At 51.4% G+C, this 18,045-nt stretch overlaps 1 protein-coding gene across 1 annotated transcript; it reads left to right on the top strand.

Moving 5' to 3' along the window:
* The first annotated feature begins 1,251 nt into the window (after window positions 1–1,251).
* On the top strand, window positions 1,252–8,417 carry Mucl3 (mucin like 3). Its single transcript, XM_027388657.2, has 3 exons — window positions 1,252–1,920; window positions 5,260–7,424; window positions 7,807–8,417. Exons 1-3 carry the CDS (start codon window positions 1,764–1,766, stop codon window positions 7,951–7,953), a joined length of 2,469 nt encoding a protein of 822 aa, XP_027244458.1. The 5' UTR covers window positions 1,252–1,763; the 3' UTR covers window positions 7,954–8,417.
* Window positions 8,418–18,045: the final 9,628 nt, after the last annotated feature.

Raw genomic sequence — 18,045 nt, 5'->3', positions numbered from 1 at the left:
TAAAAAACAAACAAACAAAACAAAACAAAAATACCCCAAGAGGCTCTTCTCTAGACACCTGGGTCTTCTGTGAATTGTGGCCAAAGGTGGGAGGAGGGGATTTGTTCACAAGCACTGGCTGAAAGCTTATTCTAAAACAGGAATCCTTGCCCCTGGCACCATTGACACATCAGGCTGGTGATTCATCAATCTGGAAGGTGTTCCAAGCCATACCAGGGGCCAATAGCATCTCTAGCCACCTCCTTCTAGATACCAGCAGCCTGCATCTCGCACGGATGGCTCCTAGAATTGCAGCATCTCTCTGGGGGAGGCAAAATTGGCCCTTCTCACAGTGTATTGGGGTTGGAACCTTAGAGGAAGAATGGGTTAGAAGAAAGGAGTCTGGATGGAGCCTCAGGGAAAGGTCTGTCTCTCTCTGTTTTCAGTTTCCACACCCTGGAGGCTGCACTTTTGTTTCACACCCTGCCCCATTCTGAGCCATCAGTCTCAGGCACAACTACAGAGGCTCATTAATCTCCCATTAATTGAGCTAATGGGCAGTTGGCTTCTTCTGCCCTTTCCTGATCGAGCCCTGCCTAAGGGTGTAGCACCAGTCATACCAGACCACTATTCCTCATGAGCCCCAGAGGCCCAACTCCAGGCCTCCTACCTGGAGACCTCAGGTCACTCTACCCCCTCTGCTGCCTACCTCCCTCAGGGAGCAACAGCCCTGCTTCCAACTCACCAGGAGACTCTCAGTTTTTGGGGTGCTGGACTCTGAGCCCACAGCCTTGTGCATGTCAGGCAAGTGCTCTCCACTGAGCCACATTCCTGACGCTGGTAAAGGACCACTGACTGGCTGTCTCCTGCATGTTGGGCATTGTCTGGGGCTATGGATGTGATGGGGACAAAGACATTGCCTCGGGGTGCTCACAAGTAAACTAGGTTTAGGGAAGTGTAGGGGCTCCTCTCTCTAAGAGCCCCACTGGAGCTGGTCTCTAAGCTGATGCTTGCTTTAGATGGGGGATGAGTGAAGTCTCAGGTACGGGGTTAAAGGGGATATGCAGGTGATTCTCTCTTGAGCCCCACAACTGAGACCTTTCAAGGGGGAAAATGAGGGGGTGGTTGGAACTTGTAGCAATAGGAGGGGCACATTTCTAAGCAGGGATAGATGCAGCCTTGAGGCAGAGGCAGCCGCTGGGCTGGGATGGCAGGGGAGGGGTAGGCAGGACAGATGTCCCCAAAGGCTAGACTAATGATGTCAGTCCCAGGGTTCCCCGCCTGTCTTGTCCCTGTCCCTGTCTCAGCTATTACCTGACACATCTGAAAGCAGCTGTGAGTGTGCAGTGGACCACGGGAGGGCTGCCCCCTTCTCTGCTCTTTCACCTGGTCTTGGGGACACTCCACCCAGGGCAGAAAGTGTGGCCATGTGTGAGTAAGGGGTGTGGAGCTGGATGACGACAGAGAAACAGGAGGGTGAGTATGTGCCTCCTCCCAGAGCCTGGACCTGTCCTGTGCCCCGTCCAAACCTTCTAGAACATGAGCATTGGCTCAGAGCCTGCAGGCCACCCCATACAAGCCATTAACTCTTTCTGCAGAGGCTGGATAAGAAGGCAGGCTGGCTACCCCACCCAGGTCCTTTCCATGTCCTCAGATCCCAGCCCTTTGGTGGAACCCAGGGACCCAGCTGTATGACACAGCTGCGGTCTCCCATTATCAGGGCGCCCCCATGGGTGGGGCAGCTCCATTTGCTTAAGGCTTAGCTCAGAGTAGCCTCAGCCCCCATGACGTCAAACCTGACCCCTTATAAGATACAGGGCCCCCAGCCCATGGTCTCTCAGCAGCCTCCCAGCTCTGACATGGCTCAGCTGACCAGTGGCCTCTGTTCTTCTTTTGGCTTCATCTGCTGCCTCTTCTTCCTCCCAGCTTCTTGGGAGGCAGGTAAGATGCCCAGAGAGGTAAAGGGGACACCGCTATATGGGGAGGGGTAGAAATCACAAAGGGTCTTATTTCTCGGAATTGACGGGGCTGGATGCACTCACGGAAATGAATGAAGGCCAGTGGTGTGGATGGCCGTGAAGTAGCCTAGCGTGTCCAGGCCATGCACGAGAGGGATCTAATCCCGGTGTTTCTTTTGGGACGTCTGAGGGGCTACACCTGCTCAGAGCTTCAAGCTGTGTAAAGACACCGTGTGGGCGTTAGTTCTAGGTGAGCGAGGGGGCACACACTGGGCACTCACAGCATGTAAGGAACCCATTGATGCTCACAGTACTCCATCTCCCACTGTCTCCTTAATCCCCCAGAGGGACAATAATATCCATCTTACCCTTATAAGCCGTGCGGAGGGCAAGCTTTGTGGCCAAGAGCACAGGGTGGTCCGGAAGGTTCTGTACAGACCCGGCTTTTTAACTTGATCCAGCCATGTAGCTTACCTGTCAATGGTACAGCAGGAAGGATGCTGGCAGCCTATGCCAGTGGCTGGGGTACAACCTACTCTGCACCAGGCGTGGTTTGACCCTCACGACAGCTCAGTGAGGTTCTGTCCCCATCTGATAGGTGGAACACATCCCAAGACTTGGATAAGAAAAGTTTGCCTCTCATAAGAGATGTTAGGGGAGGAGGTGGCAATGCTAGGTTGGTTCACTAGTTAAAAGACGATGCTGGGACGGGGGTAGAGATGCCGAATGCAGGGGCACTTTGAGGCAGTCTGGGCATTTACAGGAGGGTCTTTATCATGTGAACAAAAGTGCAGAGTTTCCACATCTCTAGCAGATGTGAACCCCCCCCAAACCAGAGATCTTGGGGTGGCTGCTTCTGGGACACAGTGAGCAGCATCTTCTTCCAATAGGCCCAACTAGGGGTGACTCTAGGCTGGGGCTCCTGCCCTGAGCTCAGGGTCTTGCTGGGGTCCCACAGGATGGCAGGGGTGGGAGCTGAGACTTTCAGCACCTCTAACAGACCTCTGTCGGCATTTGAGCTGCTGACCCTGCTCCCACCCAGAGGGTCCTCCGGCAGAGCACCGGAGCCAGCCTCAGTTTCCCTACCTGCTTCTCTTCCCCTGTATCAGTCGAGGTCCACCTGGTGTCAAGCCGCTGCACAAGCGGAACAAACCAGTAGGGGGCGCAGGGAAGCACGCTCACCCTAGTCACCTGGAGATTTGCCTCAGGGAGCGAGCTTGCAGGTTGCGAGCTTGCGGGGCAGGATGCAGGGAGAGACTGGAGGGTATGCAGGCACATCTGAGTGAGACGGTGACAAGCCGGGGAGTGGGGGCACAGGCTGGACCAGGGTGGGGCACACGACGGTGTACAACGGAGAGAGAAATCAGGAGAGAGAAGAGACCACTCAGGGTGTGTGAAGCCCCTGTACTGTTCTGGCCCAGCATCTATCCACGGGACCTGTTGGTTCCCAGACTCAGGCAGGGCACAGAACTCCAGAGCCTGTCAGAGGAAGTCCAAGAGATTCAGGGGCAGCACCCAGATTAAATCACAACAGGGAACTTCAGGCAGGGGAATGTGGGAACGGGGAGGGGGCTGGGGGTGCAGCTACAATGGTACAGTTCTTGCCAAGTATGCTCCAAGCCCTGAGTAAGGTCCCAGCACTGTGGTGGTGCACAGCTGGAATCCTAACACTAGGGAGGTAGATGCAGGAAGATCAAAAATTCAAGGTCATCCTGGTTTACACGGTCCAGCCGTGAGAACTTGCCTCCAAATAAGTAAATATTTTTTTAAAAATTGACACCTACCCCGGACTTGATAGCCAGCCATCTTCCTTTCACACATTCATTCTGGGAAGTCACTTAACACAGAAGATATCACTCCTGGGTCTTCCAGCCTTTGGTTTTTGTTTTTTTCAAGCCAGAGTTTTTCATCAGTAGCTATGGAACCAGTCCTGGAACTGGCTCTATAGACCAGGCTGACCTGGAACTCACAGATCTGCCTGCCTTTGCCTCCTGAGTGCTGGGATTAAAGGCGTGAGCCACCAACGCCCGGTGGGGACTAAGCATTTAACTCCTTTGGGGGCAGTCTGGCTCTACGCTGTGGTGCCTGGAAAATGGCGCTCCCAATCACTGAGCAGTGAGGGGAGCAACAGTGAGGCCTCCTCCTTACACCTGTAAACTCAGTTCCCTCCTGGGACTTGGGCGTCTCTATTCTCCTCATGCCCTTGCCCTCTCTTCCCATGCTTCTCTCTAGGACCGAATTCTGAGCTTCCAATCTCTTGGCCGGGTGTGTGTGTGTGTGTGTGTGTGTGTGTGTGTGTGTGTGTGTGTGTGTGTCTCAGTTTCCCATGGCTGGAAATGGGTCCAGATCCCGGGTACCACCCTGAGCCAACGGCGTTGACGATCTCAGCTGTGTCTCTTTACTCTGAGGTAATCTCTGGTCTCCTGCTCTTGTGTCAGAATCAGAGACACATCTCTCCCTCGTTTCTTCATTGAATTAAGGCGCGTCCCTGATAGAGGTGTGTTTCCCTTCACACCCTGTCCCTAAACAGAACCCCTCCCAGAATCCAGCGGCCTTGCTCTCCACTGTCAGGATCTGCCAGGAGAAACTGTTTTCTATCACCCTCATCTATTCCCAGACATGTGCACAAAGAGGGGGGCCCAATGTGGGTGGACTCCAGGGGCTAGACTGCCTCCCTCCACTCAGACCAAAGTTCATTGCCAGAATGGAAGTTTCCGTTTTCCTCCCCAGTCCTCTTCCCCCTTATCCTCCTCTCACAACCTCTCCACCTGGACAGTTCTGCCAGGAGTCTGCCTCAGTTTCTCACATTGTCACACTTGGAATGGAACTGGGATATTACAGGAACACAAAGATTCTGAGATGGATTCAATTTCCTCTCAGCTCTTCCACGCAAAGGGAGTTCTAGGAAGGTGTGTTAGGACGTGGATATTGACAGGCACGCAAGCAAGTGAAATAATTGGAGGCGTTGATAACGATGTTTTTGACTGAGACTGTGTCAGCCCATGGGAAGACCACCAGAGTCTAAGCAATGGCCATGGGTATGAGGGAGAGACCATATCAACCAACGAGAGACAACTAGATCTAGAACCAAGAGAGGTGCCAGATCTGAGAGTGAAATTCAGGAATGGATTTGGGGAAGGAAAGGCTACATTTTTGCTCAAGGTACAGTTTGAGCAAAAGTTCAGCAGCTAGAGGTGAGAATGGGGTTAAACAGTGTGGTGTCCTAAAGAACCTTCCCGGGGAGGCAGCTACACATCCCAAAGATGCCTAACAGAGGCAGGAAAGATTTTAGAAAGTTTCTTATCTGTCTGTCTCTCCACAGGTGCTGCTACATTCCAAGAACCTCAGAAGACTGCTGAACCTCCAACATCTGACCATCCACTCATCCTCACTCCAGGCCTTACTCACAGGTCTCCTTCTGCCCATGCTGATCGGGACCCAGGACAACAACCTCCAGGCCTCCCTAAGTCTACAACAACCCAGAAGCCCAAAAAACCGTGCAGCACCAGACGCTTTGCCAAACCAGTTCATAAACCCATAGACAACTCCAAAGCCACAGATAACCAAAACACCACTGTTCATCATGAAATGACTCCCCCTATGGAAAAGAATGCCAGCAGCCAAAGAAAAGACCGGAATGGACGCTCAGCCAATGACCCCACAAAAGCATCAGAGAGAAGCCATTCAACCTCAGCACCCAGGAGAAGGACAACTTGTAAGTCCACAACAAGCAAAACCAGAGTAACGAGGAACTCGGGTACACCAGTGAGGCATACGGATACCAGCACTAGGCGAAGGACCACCTCACACAAATCCACAACTCCTTCCCATGACTCAGCGCTCAGTAGAAAAACCACACCTTCCTCAGGAAACTCATCAGAAGCTCCAAGGACCTCATACAGGACTCCAAGGACCCCGGCAACCACAGGAGCTGAAGATCACAGGACTCCCTTTGCCACAGACAAGCCTGCCCAAATGACTACAGAACACACCAAAGAGACCACATCAGCCAGTGACAAGACCATAGGAACCCAAGTGACTCTGGCAGATCATGAGGGAGAGAATATATCAACCAATGAGAGGACCACCAGGTCCCAAGCAACAGCCACTCAGTCTGAAGGAGAGCCTCCATCAGCCAGTGAGAGGACCACCAGGTCCCAAGCAACAGCCACTCAGTCTGAAAGAGAGCCTCCATCAACCAGTGAGAGGACCACCAGGTCCCAAGCAACAGCCACTCAGTCTGAAAGAGAACCTCCATCAGCCAGTGAGAGGACCACCAGGTCCCAAGCAACAGCCACTCAGTCTGAAGGAGCGCCTCCATCAGTCAGTGAGAGGACCACCAGGTCCCAAGCAACAGCCACTCAGTCTGAAAGAGAGCCTCCATCAACCAGTGAGAGGACCACCAGGTCCCAAGCAACAGCCACTCAGTCTGAAAGAGAGCCTCCATCAGCCAGTGAGAGGACCACCAGGTCCCAAGCAACAGCCACTCAGTCTGAAGGAGCGCCTCCATCAGTCAGTGAGAGGACCACCAGGTCCCAAGCAACAGCCACTCAGTCTGAAAGAGAGCCTCCATCAGCCAGTGAGAGGACCACCAGGTCCCAAGCAACAGCCACTCAGTCTGAAAGAGAGCCTCCATCAGCCAGTGAGAGGACCACCAGGTCCCAAGCAACAGCCACTCAGTCTGAAAGAGAGCCTCCATCAGCCAGTGAGAGGACCACCAGGTCCCAAGCAACAGCCACTCAGTCTGAAAGAGAGCCTCCATCAGCCAGTGAGAGGACCACCAGGTCCCAAGCAACAGCCACTCAGTCTGAAAGAGAGCCTCCATCAGCCAGTGAGAGGACCACCAGGTCCCAAGCAACAGCCACTCAGTCTGAAGGAGCGCCTTCATCAGCCAGTGAGAGGACCACCAGGTCCCAAGCAACAGCCACTCAGTCTGAAGGAGAGCCTCCATCAGTCAGTGAGAGGACCACGGGAGCCCAAGTGACGCCTATAGAACATGATACCACACCAGCTGATGTAAAGACAACACAAGTCTCAGCAAAGTCTACAGAACACACAGAAGAGGCCACACCAATCACCCAGGAAGCCACACAAGTCTCAGAAAGTCCCACACTATTCTGGAGGAAAACCACACCGGCCACTAAGACTGTAACAGCTATAGGAAACCCAGGGAAAACAGTAGCAGTCTTCACAACCACCAGACCTCCAGTCAGGGCCACAGAGGACAAGTCTACTGCTCTCTCTCCTCATTTCCATAAAACTGAGACCACACACGGGGAACTCCTTAGCCCTGTGACAACTAGAACAGACCTGGGATTCATCACTTCAGGAGCTCACCACCCCCAGCAGAACAGCCACAGCTCACCTGGAAGCCTCCACGCTGCTGGGGCCAGCAGGGAGAGCAATTCATTCCCTGCATGGGCCATAGTTACTGTGACCCTCTTGGCGGTGATTGTCCTACTGATTTGCATTGGCCTGATCGTTTTGGTAAGGGCAGTGGGGCGGGTGGGGATGGGGGTGACAGAGACGAGGAGAGATGACGGGTCAGAGGTAGAGAGTTAGAGCTGGGGTGGAATGTGAGAACAGTAGAAAACCAGCAAATCTGGAAAACCACAGGAACGGTCGGAAGAGAGGGCTGTGGCCGAAATGGAAGGGGGTATGTGAGAGAGAATGTGCTTGGGCGTGAGGTTTGGGATATAAGGACCAGATGGATAGGGCAGGGGCCGGGTTGTGGGTGGAATATGGGACTCTAGTGGATCCAAGTCTGGGATATGGACTAAGGACAGGCAAAAGGTTCAGGAAAAGAGAGAAAAGCCCCAAGGGTGGTTGATGAGATCAAGGGTGGTGATCGTATTTTCTGTCATCTCAGGTCGCCTGCACATCAAGAACACGCCGCGTACTGGCCCAGAACTCTGAGGATTCCGACCCCGAGGACAGAGGGGGCCGCAATTCCTACCCCGTCTACCTGATGGAGCAGCAGAACCTGAAACCAAACCAGATCCCTTCCCCTCCGTGACCTTGAGACCTTCGTCTCCAACTCTTCCAGGCTTCGCCCCTTTCCTGGAAGATGAATTCGACTTAGGACTCCAACTTCCTGGACTTAGAAAGGGCAGCAAAAATTGGCAGATAACAGCTGCAACCCTCGTCGGCCACGTTTTCTTAACTGACTAGTTGAGGAGCCAGGTGGTAAGGGTGGCAGTGTGCATTTGGAGGAAAGGGAAGAAAGAGTGAATAACGCAAGCACTGTCAGCAGAACTGGTGCTGTGAGAACAAGGCCAAGGCGTTTAATGGACAGCGGGGGCGGGACCAGGACAGGACTCTGAGTTCTGAGAGGCGTGGCCACATGAGGCATGAGCACCTCAGAAGACAACACCCCAGAGTGAAGGAGAACCCTGGGAGGCACGAGGAATGGGGGGCAACGGCTCGGGTTTTAAAACTAATTTATAGTAATTCTGTCCACCCCCACTTAAGGTGCACACTCTTCTGAACTCCCAGAATACTAGATCTTATTTTTTTAATTAAAAAAGGACTCGAGAATAAAGAAAGATCGAAGTGTTTTCTTTCCCATCCTCTCCATTGCTTGGAGAGAGAGAGAGAGAGAGAGAGAGAGAGAGAGAGAGAGAGAGAGAGAGAGAGAGAGAGAGAGAGACCCCCACCCAACCCTGCAAAGACCACAAAACTCCTCCTCCCCGCGGTTCTTCCCCGCTCCTTGTGAGTCCCTTGGTTATCCTGGATGTCTGCGGTGGATTTTCTGTTTGTGGGTGGCTACACACAGAGGGGTTTGTGCTTGCCTGCAGTCTTACCCACCCGCCTCGCCCCAACCTTCCCTGGTGATGCATCCACTCCGCAATTGGATTCCCGCACCAGTCACCAAAAGTTGGCGCTGGCTTCCTCTTGCAGAGTCAGCATCTTCTCCCGCAGCGCGACCCTCTCCTCAGTCTCCCACCGCACTCTGACTTTGCTTTGGGGATCTTCTTTCCAACTTATCCCATCCTTTTACCTGGTACTGACGGGGCCGGGCGCAGTAGAAAGAGGATAGCGCCCTCTGCTGGACTTCCGTAATAAAGCCGAACGCATTTGTAAGGTTCAGACTGCAGACTCCGTGGACTCTCAGGGGAATAGAACTGACACCCTGGTTCAGTGAACTTATGGGTGACCCTGGGCAGGAGAGGTTGTAGGGCAGGACGGGAGTTCTTTGATGGGCCAGAGAGAGGAGACAGAATTTCTATTGTTTCTAAAATGGCCATTTCTGGGCTTAGGTAAAAGCTCAGTTCAATTCATTGTGTATTTATCTGCACGGTGACAAAGGGAGAGGGGTGGGAATTCAGTATTGATAAGAAAGGTTTTATTTATTGATTGATTTATTTTTAATTTTTAGATTCTGTGTGTGTGTGTGTGTGTGTGTGTGTGTGTGTGTGTGTGTGTGTGTGTGCCTGGGCCCATGTGTAGTTACCCTTAGAGGCCAGAAGAGGGCAGAAGATTCTCCTGGCCATGGAGTTATTAACAGGAGGTTGTGAACTACCCAGTACGGGTGTTGAGAACCAAACTCAGGCCTCTGTGAGTGCAGTGCTTGCTCTTAGCTGTTGAGCCCTCTCTCCAGCCCCAGAAGCAGCATTTCTAAACATCCAACATCTATAGTTTGTTGATATAAAGACATATATGACAAGGTTCCTGCCTGAGACAGAAATGCAGGAACACTAAAAACCATAAGTCCCACAGAACCTGCCCATCACCTGCATAGCCTTGACATCTGCCGATCCTGGAGAAAGGTGGCTGACAGGCACTCAGTGTACCACAGGCCTTCCAGCCAGACTCCAACCCTAACCAGGCAGCAGGGTCACAGGTCAGTATTGCCACTTTTCATTTCCACATTTCTAGGTATTAGGAAGCTCCTCCAAGGTCAGAATCCCGGCCCTGACATGGATGGTCCTGAACTATCCATGCTGCTTCTGGATGGATGGTCTCTCTAGATGTCCCATGGAGGGGACAGGCTCTGCTGGGGGCAGTTGGCAGCTGGGCTTCAGAAAAAGGATACCTGGGGGGGTGCAGAAGGACCCCAGACTAAGCTCCTTGTTGAAGCCTATCACAGGCAGGATCTCCAGGAAGAAGAGAAGGGTGTGTGGTTTCTGGTTGTCTGGGCAGATGTGACTTAACAGAGCTGTCCCCACACAGTGAGTGACCCAGGGCTCCTGGGATGCTGAACAGCTGAGCCCCAGTCTCTGAGCTGGATTCCTCCCATCTAGATGCTAATAATAATAATTATTTCCCCTAGAGCCTTAGCATCCAGCTGGTCACAGTTCCCCTGGGGCTCAAGTCTCTCCTCACTAATTATTACTCTGAAACCGCAGGGAAGTCCTTTAATGAGCTCCAGGTTGGACCCACAGGAAGTGTAATTACGTAATGAGCAGGTCTGGGGGGAATACCCCCTTTTCTGCACGCCTGTGTCCTTGTGCCTCCTAAGGGTCACTGCAGGAGCTTTGAGTGCCTAAGACACAGAGGGCAGAGGCCAGAGCCTAGGCTCCAATTCATCGGTTGGCAGTCCCCCCTTCTCCTGAGCTCTGCCTGGTGGGTGGACTTGGATTTCTTCTGTGGAAACAGAGGAGCTACTGTAGTTCCGGATTCCCTTCTCCCATCGTGAGATCTACTAGGTCAGTTTCTGCCCTACTCACGGGTGGGGTAGACGGTTTCTCTCCCACAGTCAAGCCAAATGCACAAAAACTACTCATCTTCAGTGCTGAGCATCCACAGATCCTGGCCACCCCTCCTTCCCTTGAGCTCTGAAACGACCCAAGCCCCACCCTCGATTACCTTGCTTGCTGTCACAGTATCCTTACCTCCCACAATCTCCATAATAACATACCACGCCTCCACCACTCTCTCTGAGACCACAACGGCTTCCATTTCAACCTCCCAGGTTGTCATATTGTCCACCACAATGTCTGCACCAATGAGGGCCTCAGGCACACTTCCTGAAGCCACCATAGGGTCCCTCACCATTTCTGAGCCTGTCAATTCCTCTTCTGCAGGTTCTGTGTCCACCTTGGCTTCCAGCTCAGGCTCTGCGACCACTTCCACTAGAGACCCTAGACAGTGGCAGTGTCTTCCACAGAAATCAGAACACCTGACATGACCACCACTGTTTCCATGATCCTGGAAGGGGCCCCACGCAACAATCTCAACAGCTCCGAATGCCTCTCACCTGGGCATATCTCTCATGTTCTCAGGCTAGACAGCAGGCACCTTTACCCACTGAGCCATCTTGCTGGTTCTAGGATGAAGTTTCAATAAATTTACAATGGAACAGGGCTGTGCTTTAGGGGGTCAATGGCAACTCTAGACTGTGAGACACAGTTCCTTCAATATTGTACAGTATAGCATAGAGCTATCTTTCGTTCCCTGCCTCGACTTCCTTCAGTGATGGGCTGTAACTGGGAACTGTAAACATCATAAACCCTTTCCTGTCTAGGTTGCTTTTGGTCAGGGTGTTTTATCAAAGCAACAGAATGAAACTGCAACACTCTATAATGGCCCAGGGGTCCTCACTGAAAATATCTGGAAGGAAAAGAGATGGGCCAGCAAATCTTCTACAGGGAGTTGTTGAATTGACCGGAAAGTAAGCAGTGCTAAAATTAAAAAACAAGAGAAGCCAGGGGCTGGAGAGATGGCTCCGTGGTTAAGAGCACCGGAGTCCAATTCCCAGCACCCACGTGGTGCCTCACAACCACCTGCAATGAGATCTGGTGCCCTCTTCTGGCACAAAGATGTCACATAGATAGAGCAATCATACATAAAATAAATAAACCTTTAAAAAAAAAACCCACAAAAAACAATGAGCCAACCACGGTGGTGCACACCTATAAAGCCATCACTCGGGAGGCTGCAGCCAGATCACAAGAGTTTGTGGGCAGCCTGGGCTATGTGACATGACCCTAGATAAGCCAAAAACACCTCGCTTGACATAGGAGGAAACTGAAGAACCAGGAAGTAAGAAGAAGCCACGGAATTTGAGTTCAAGGTATTTCTACCTTAGTGGGACCAGTCCAGGTGGCCTGTCCAGTAGTCCCTCATTTAAATCAGGAACCCTCCCTGAGAACACAAAGTAAAACGAAACTCATCTTTCCTCGAAGGAAATACAACCCACGGCACAGGGAAGGGAAAGGAATGTACACCTTGAGAAACCAACAGGAAACACAACAGTATCTAAAGTGACCTCCAGCTGGGGTCATACACCTGAAAAGACCTCAGTCTTATTTTTTTTTTTTCAAGACAGAGTTTCTCTGTGTAGCTCTGTAGACCAGGCTGGCCTCGAACTCACAGAGATCCACCTGTCTCCTGTCTCCTGCCTCCTGCCTCCTGCCTCCTGCCTCCTGCCTTCCAAGTGCAGGGACTAAAGGTGTGTGCCACCACCTCCCGGCTAAAGACCTCTGTTTTATAACCCAACGTAAAGAATCTTCAAACACCCATGCCTGTGTATGCTTGGGGAAATTATGTGCCTTCTCTGAGAAAGGTCATTGCTTCAGCTTGGCCTTCAGATAACATCTACAGGTAATGCTGTAAGAGAAATCCACACGGCATCAGAAATCTTCAATGCAAACGAACACAAAATAAAGCATGTCCAAGTCCACAAAGACTTTCGATGTTAGAAATGTTAAATGTCGGCCATAAAGTAAATGGGTTTAAAATGTGTGTGGTGGCTTCAGAGCTACCCACAAACATCCCTGGCCATCTTTTGTTTGGGGTTTTTTTGTTTGTTTTTGAGAGGTGGGTTAGATGTGTACTGAGACAGGGTTTCATGTAACCTGGGTTGGCTCTGAACTTGCTATGTAGTGGAGGCTGGTTTTGAAGCCTGAATTCTTCTGCCTCTGCCTCCCGAGTCCTGGTATTTCCCAGGCATGTGTTATCACACCCAGTAAGGTTGCTCAAGTTGTATTCCTGGCTTCCCTTGCATCTCCATGTAGTGTGGTGGCGTAGAGCTCTGCGTGACATGCAGAAGACTCAGGGTTCTACCCCAGGCACCACTCAGACACAAACAGGCAAGAAAGTTGCCAGGTGTGATGGTGCTCACCACACACAGGGACAATAAGGCAGGAGGGGGTGGGGGGTGAGGTTGGGGGTGGGGAGTGAGGGGTGGTCGGGAGGTTAGGAGGGAATGGGGGGGTCTGTAGTTTGAGGCCAACCTGGGCTACGTACCAAGCCCCTGTCTCAGGAAGCAAACAAACTCACAGATCTCAAAAGACAGAATGAACGTACTTATGGCATTCAGGTGTGACCAAGGAGATGAGTCATGAAAATTATCGAATTGTTCCAAGTTCCCTGTTGTGAGCACAGGTTAGTTACTTTTAGATTCTGATCAGTACTCACGGCACAGTTTAGACTCTGAATTTGCATCTGAGATCCTTCCCTCCGGCTAAGTCTGCATTGGGCTGGCAAGCCATCAATTTTTCAACTGCAGAGTTGCAGGAAGCCTAGAACCTCACTTGTCACCGAAGGTTCTTAGTCTCAGGAGAGGCCCATCACAGCCACAATGGAGAGCCGCTTCTGGGCCTTTCCCAGCCAGCCACATCCCTTCCTGTCTCAGAATCCTCCAGTTAACTGCCAGCTTCCTCACAGTAGGGCTTATTCACCTGCCAGCAGACTGTCAGGAGCATGTGCTCTCGAATGAAGCACCTCCACTCTCCCAGGAGGGTGAAAGGCAGTCAAGCTGACAGACCAGTAGCACACGGTGCCCCTCCCACATGCTCCCCAAACCCTCTGCTCATTTGGATCCGGATCTACCCAGTCACACTCACTTAGCTGACCATGTGCATGTACTCTCTGCTGGCAGCGTCCAAGCGTCTAGACCAAACTCCACACTCCTATCTAGAACTCAGACTGTCTAAGTCTCCTTCCGTTAGACTTGGTCTTCCAAGGCAGGGCCTGTGCCTCGCCCTGCTGAATACTGCTGAGAGAAGCCTTTCATAAGAAGAAAAGCATATTGGAGGGAGGGGCACACCCACGGTTAAGCTTCAAGAAGTGGGCCCTAGGGGGAGGTAATTGGCATTTTTTGGGGGGGGGGTCAATACCTTTCTCATGATGGGGGTGGGCTTTCTTGCTCTGGAGAGAGCAGGGTGTTATCAGAGAACCTAGTATGTTCCTACAAACCCTTTCTTCATATCTGGCCAAGTGATCTGTTCCACTCACACCGGCTTCTGCCATGACCTGATCCACCATGGCATCGACCAGAGTGTTGTAACAGAGCCTTTACCTCAGACGAGCAGTGGGGCTGCTCAATCTTGGACTTTGCACCTCCTAAAGTATGAGCAAAATCAACCTTTTTTTTTTTTAATAAAGTATTTAGCTTCAGCCATTGTCCTGACTGACTGTAATTGCCAACTTGACAGCCTAGCATCATCTGAGAGATGTCTGGATGGAGAAATTGCCTAGAATACACTGACCTGTGGGCATGTCTGTAGGAAACCATCTTGATTATTAATTGGTGCGGGAGGGTCCGGCCCACTGTGGGCAACAGCATCCCTAGGCAGGTGAGCCTTCCCTGTATAAGAGCTAGCTGAGCGTGGGCTGGCAAGGGAGCCAGAGAGCGAGACAGGAGGGCAGCCTTTCTCCACGGCTTCTGCTTCAAGCTCCTCACTGAGTCCCTACTCTGACTTTCTCCAGTGGTAGACTACGTCCTGGAAGTGTGAGCCAAATAAATAAATCTCCTCCCCAGGTTGCTTTTGGTCAGAGTGCTTTTGTCAAAGCAACAGAAACCAAACTAGGACAGGCACTATGTTACAGCAGAAAATGGACAAAGAGAGGACCCCAAAGAAGGGTTCACTAACAATGGCTGTCCACACCTGCAATCCAGGAGCCCAGCTCCCTGCTGACTGCTCCCTTTGGAGTCAATAGGGTCCTACCCTTCAGCTGAGATTCTTGGGGCTTCCTCTCTGCTCAAGCCAAACCACAGAATTTCTTGACCAGGAAACAAAACCTTGAGCTAGAACGGGTTTCTGACCCCATCCGTGCCACAGGGGTGGGTCCCTTCTCTCTGACACTCTTGAGCTCCTTTTTCTCTTCCTGTTTCAACCCAGCCCAGTGTGATGGTGTCACTCTTTTGTGCCATCCCTGTGACCCTTGGGCCGCTGCCTTCCCAGGCTCAGTACTGTTTCCTTAGGTGCTCATGCTTGGCTGTCTGTCAGGATAGGTGCCCAGCCTCTCCCTGGCCCACAGGAATCTATAAAGGTGGCAGGAGCCCTTCAGTGATGAGAAAGAGGAGACAACCTGGCGCCGAGGAAACTTAACAGCTCAGGCATCCAGCCACCCTCTCCCCAGGAACAAAGCCCTTAGAAGAACAGGACTATTGGGAGCTCATCTTCATCTCTTCCTTCCTCAAGAGCTTTCTAGAACTTGGGCCACATTTGGGACCCAGGTGTCTTTGCCGGCCACAGGGAGGCAGATGACGATGCAGAAGGGAAGCAAATTCTGGTGCTGGCTGCTTATGCAGCTGCTGCTTTTAGGGCATGGTGAGTGGTTTTGTCTAGATGTGGATGGCCTGGGAGCCTCTGAGGAGGTGGGAGAGGCTGTGACAGCCTCTGGTTCTCCCCAGGAGAGAGACCCATCACTTCATCTCTTCTGGGGCATGGTGGTCACCACCCAGGGCCCAGTGGCTACACTGTGTGCTCTGGTCTCACACTGCCTGTGAAAGGGTGATAACCTGTGTGGTGTGCGTCAGTGTTTAAATAGTAAGAAGAGTTAACTGTTTTTTTTAAATGTTTATTTATGTAATGTGTGCTGGTGTTTTGCCTGGATATATTCTGTATGAGGGTATCTGAACCCCTGGAATTGGAGTGATAGACAGCCGTGAGCTGCCGTGTGGGCACAGGGAACTGAACCTGGGTCCTCAGGAAGAGCAAACAGCCATCTCTCTAGCTGAGTTGACTATTTTTTAATGTCATTTTTTCACATTCTTTTTTTTTTTTTTTTTCTTCGAGACGGTTTCTCTGTAGCTTTGGAGCCTATCCTGGCACTCACTCTGTAGACTAGACTGCTCTCGAACTCACAGATATCTGTCTGCCTCTGCCTCTCGAGTGCTGGGATTAAAGGTGTGCACCACCACCCCCACCCCAACCCACCGCCAGTTTTTCATATTCTTGAAAATGAATTTCCCTCCTGTCTGTAATTCTGATTCCACATCAGCCTAAGTCATCCTCAGAGCAAGAACAGATTCCAAACACCAAGCTGGGGCCGGTGGCCAGGCCTGTAATTCCAGCTACTGGTGGGGCTGGGGTGGGAAGATGGCAAGACTTATCTGGGCTGTGGAGCACATTCAACAGCAGGCTGGTCAAAGTGGTGAGAACCTATCTTGAAATAACATAGCACAGAATAAAGAAGAAAGCTCCTGGGTAGAGTGCTTGTATAGGCATATGGGAGGCCCTAAGTTTGAAACTCAGCACACACACCACACACACACACACACACACACACATATGCACATACACACACACACACACACACACACACACACACATACACACACACACACACACACATACCACACACACACACACACACATACACACACACACACATACACACACCACACACACCACACTCACACATACTACACACCACACCCACCATACACACACACACCACACTCACACCACACACACCATACACACACACACACCACACACACACACACACACACACACACACACACATCACACCACACCACACACACACAAATAATAACAAGATAAAAATCAAACAAGTAGAGCTGCATGTGGTTCCTTTTGCCTGAGGTCTCAGCAGCCAGCCAGGGCTACATAGCAAGACTCTATCTGAAAATGAGAAGTGACCAGAAGATAATAACTGCGTTATTGGCAAACTAATTACAAAGGCAACTGTGAACATAAAATTCAAGGCTCTCTCTGTGAGAAGGTAGTGCAGGAATCACTGTCTCCAGTAGGTGGGAAAAGCCTTCTGGGTTCTACAAAAGAGCAGAAGCAAGAGATCCCAGCAGGTATTTGGTCCTCACTGGACTTCCAGGAAGCTTCAGATGTTAAGATGAAGGCCGGGCTACTGCAGTGTGTGAGAAACCCCCCAGAACAGGCTTTTAGGCCTGGGGGCCTGTTATCCCAGCACACAGGAGGTTGAGGCAGGAGGACCATGAGTGAGTTTGAAGACAACCTGGTACAGAGTGAGACACTGACTCAACTTTTACTTCATGCCACAGTTCTGATATCAATTAACACAACCTGGTCTGCCTCCCCAGAAGAGGGAGTGCGGTTCCTGGGGGAACTTACCATTTTGAAAATCAAACCCTGCCAACGGCAGTTTACTTTATCTGGCGGGCATTTTGCCGACACACATACCCACGCACCATGTGCATAGGGTGCTGAGCGGAGCAGGGCGGGCATTGGACTCCCGGGAACTGGAGTTAGAGGAAGCTGGGAGCTGCCTGATCTATGCTGGGAACCAAACTTGGGTCCCCTGAAAGCAGCAAATGCTGCTTAACCACGGAGCCCACATCTCTCCAAGCCCACATCCAGACTATAATTTTGATTCATTTATTTTATTTTTATGCTTCAAAACGCTCCCAGTCAAATCCACCCCTTTCACATGCTGTGTCTACTTGGGTCATCCTTGGCCGCCTGCGAGGCGGGACCATAACCTGGGATTGTGAATAAATCCTCCCTCTTGGAAGATTGCTCTCCTTGAGGTGTGTTATAACAGCCACAGAATATGTTACATATCTATTTACACATATATAGCTTTTATCCCGTTACCTGGTAAAACTCTGTCTCGTGTGTGTGTGTGTGTGTGTGTGTGTGTGTGTGTGTGTGTGTGTGTGTGTGAGTGTGTGTGTGTACATCCGTGTTGAGGCTCAAACACATGGTTTTGCCCATGCTTGGCAAACACCACTAAGGTGCAACCCCTGTAATTCATTCTTTTTATTTTATTTTATTAGTTCAAATTAGGAACAAGCTTGCTTCAGATGTCAATCCCTTCTCCCTCTCCCTCCCCTCCTCCCAAATGTGTAGCCCAGGCTGGCCTCAAACTCGTGATCCTCTTGCCTCTGCCTCCTTCAGCAAATCCTACCGGCGTGCGCCACCACAACCGGCCCCTG

Source organism: Cricetulus griseus (genome assembly GCF_003668045.3).
Source record: "Cricetulus griseus strain 17A/GY chromosome 1 unlocalized genomic scaffold, alternate assembly CriGri-PICRH-1.0 chr1_0, whole genome shotgun sequence".
Classification (NCBI taxonomy): Eukaryota; Metazoa; Chordata; class Mammalia; order Rodentia; family Cricetidae; genus Cricetulus; species Cricetulus griseus.
Note: the sequence above shows the minus strand (reverse complement) of the source record. Positions and strands in the feature narration are given on the sequence as shown.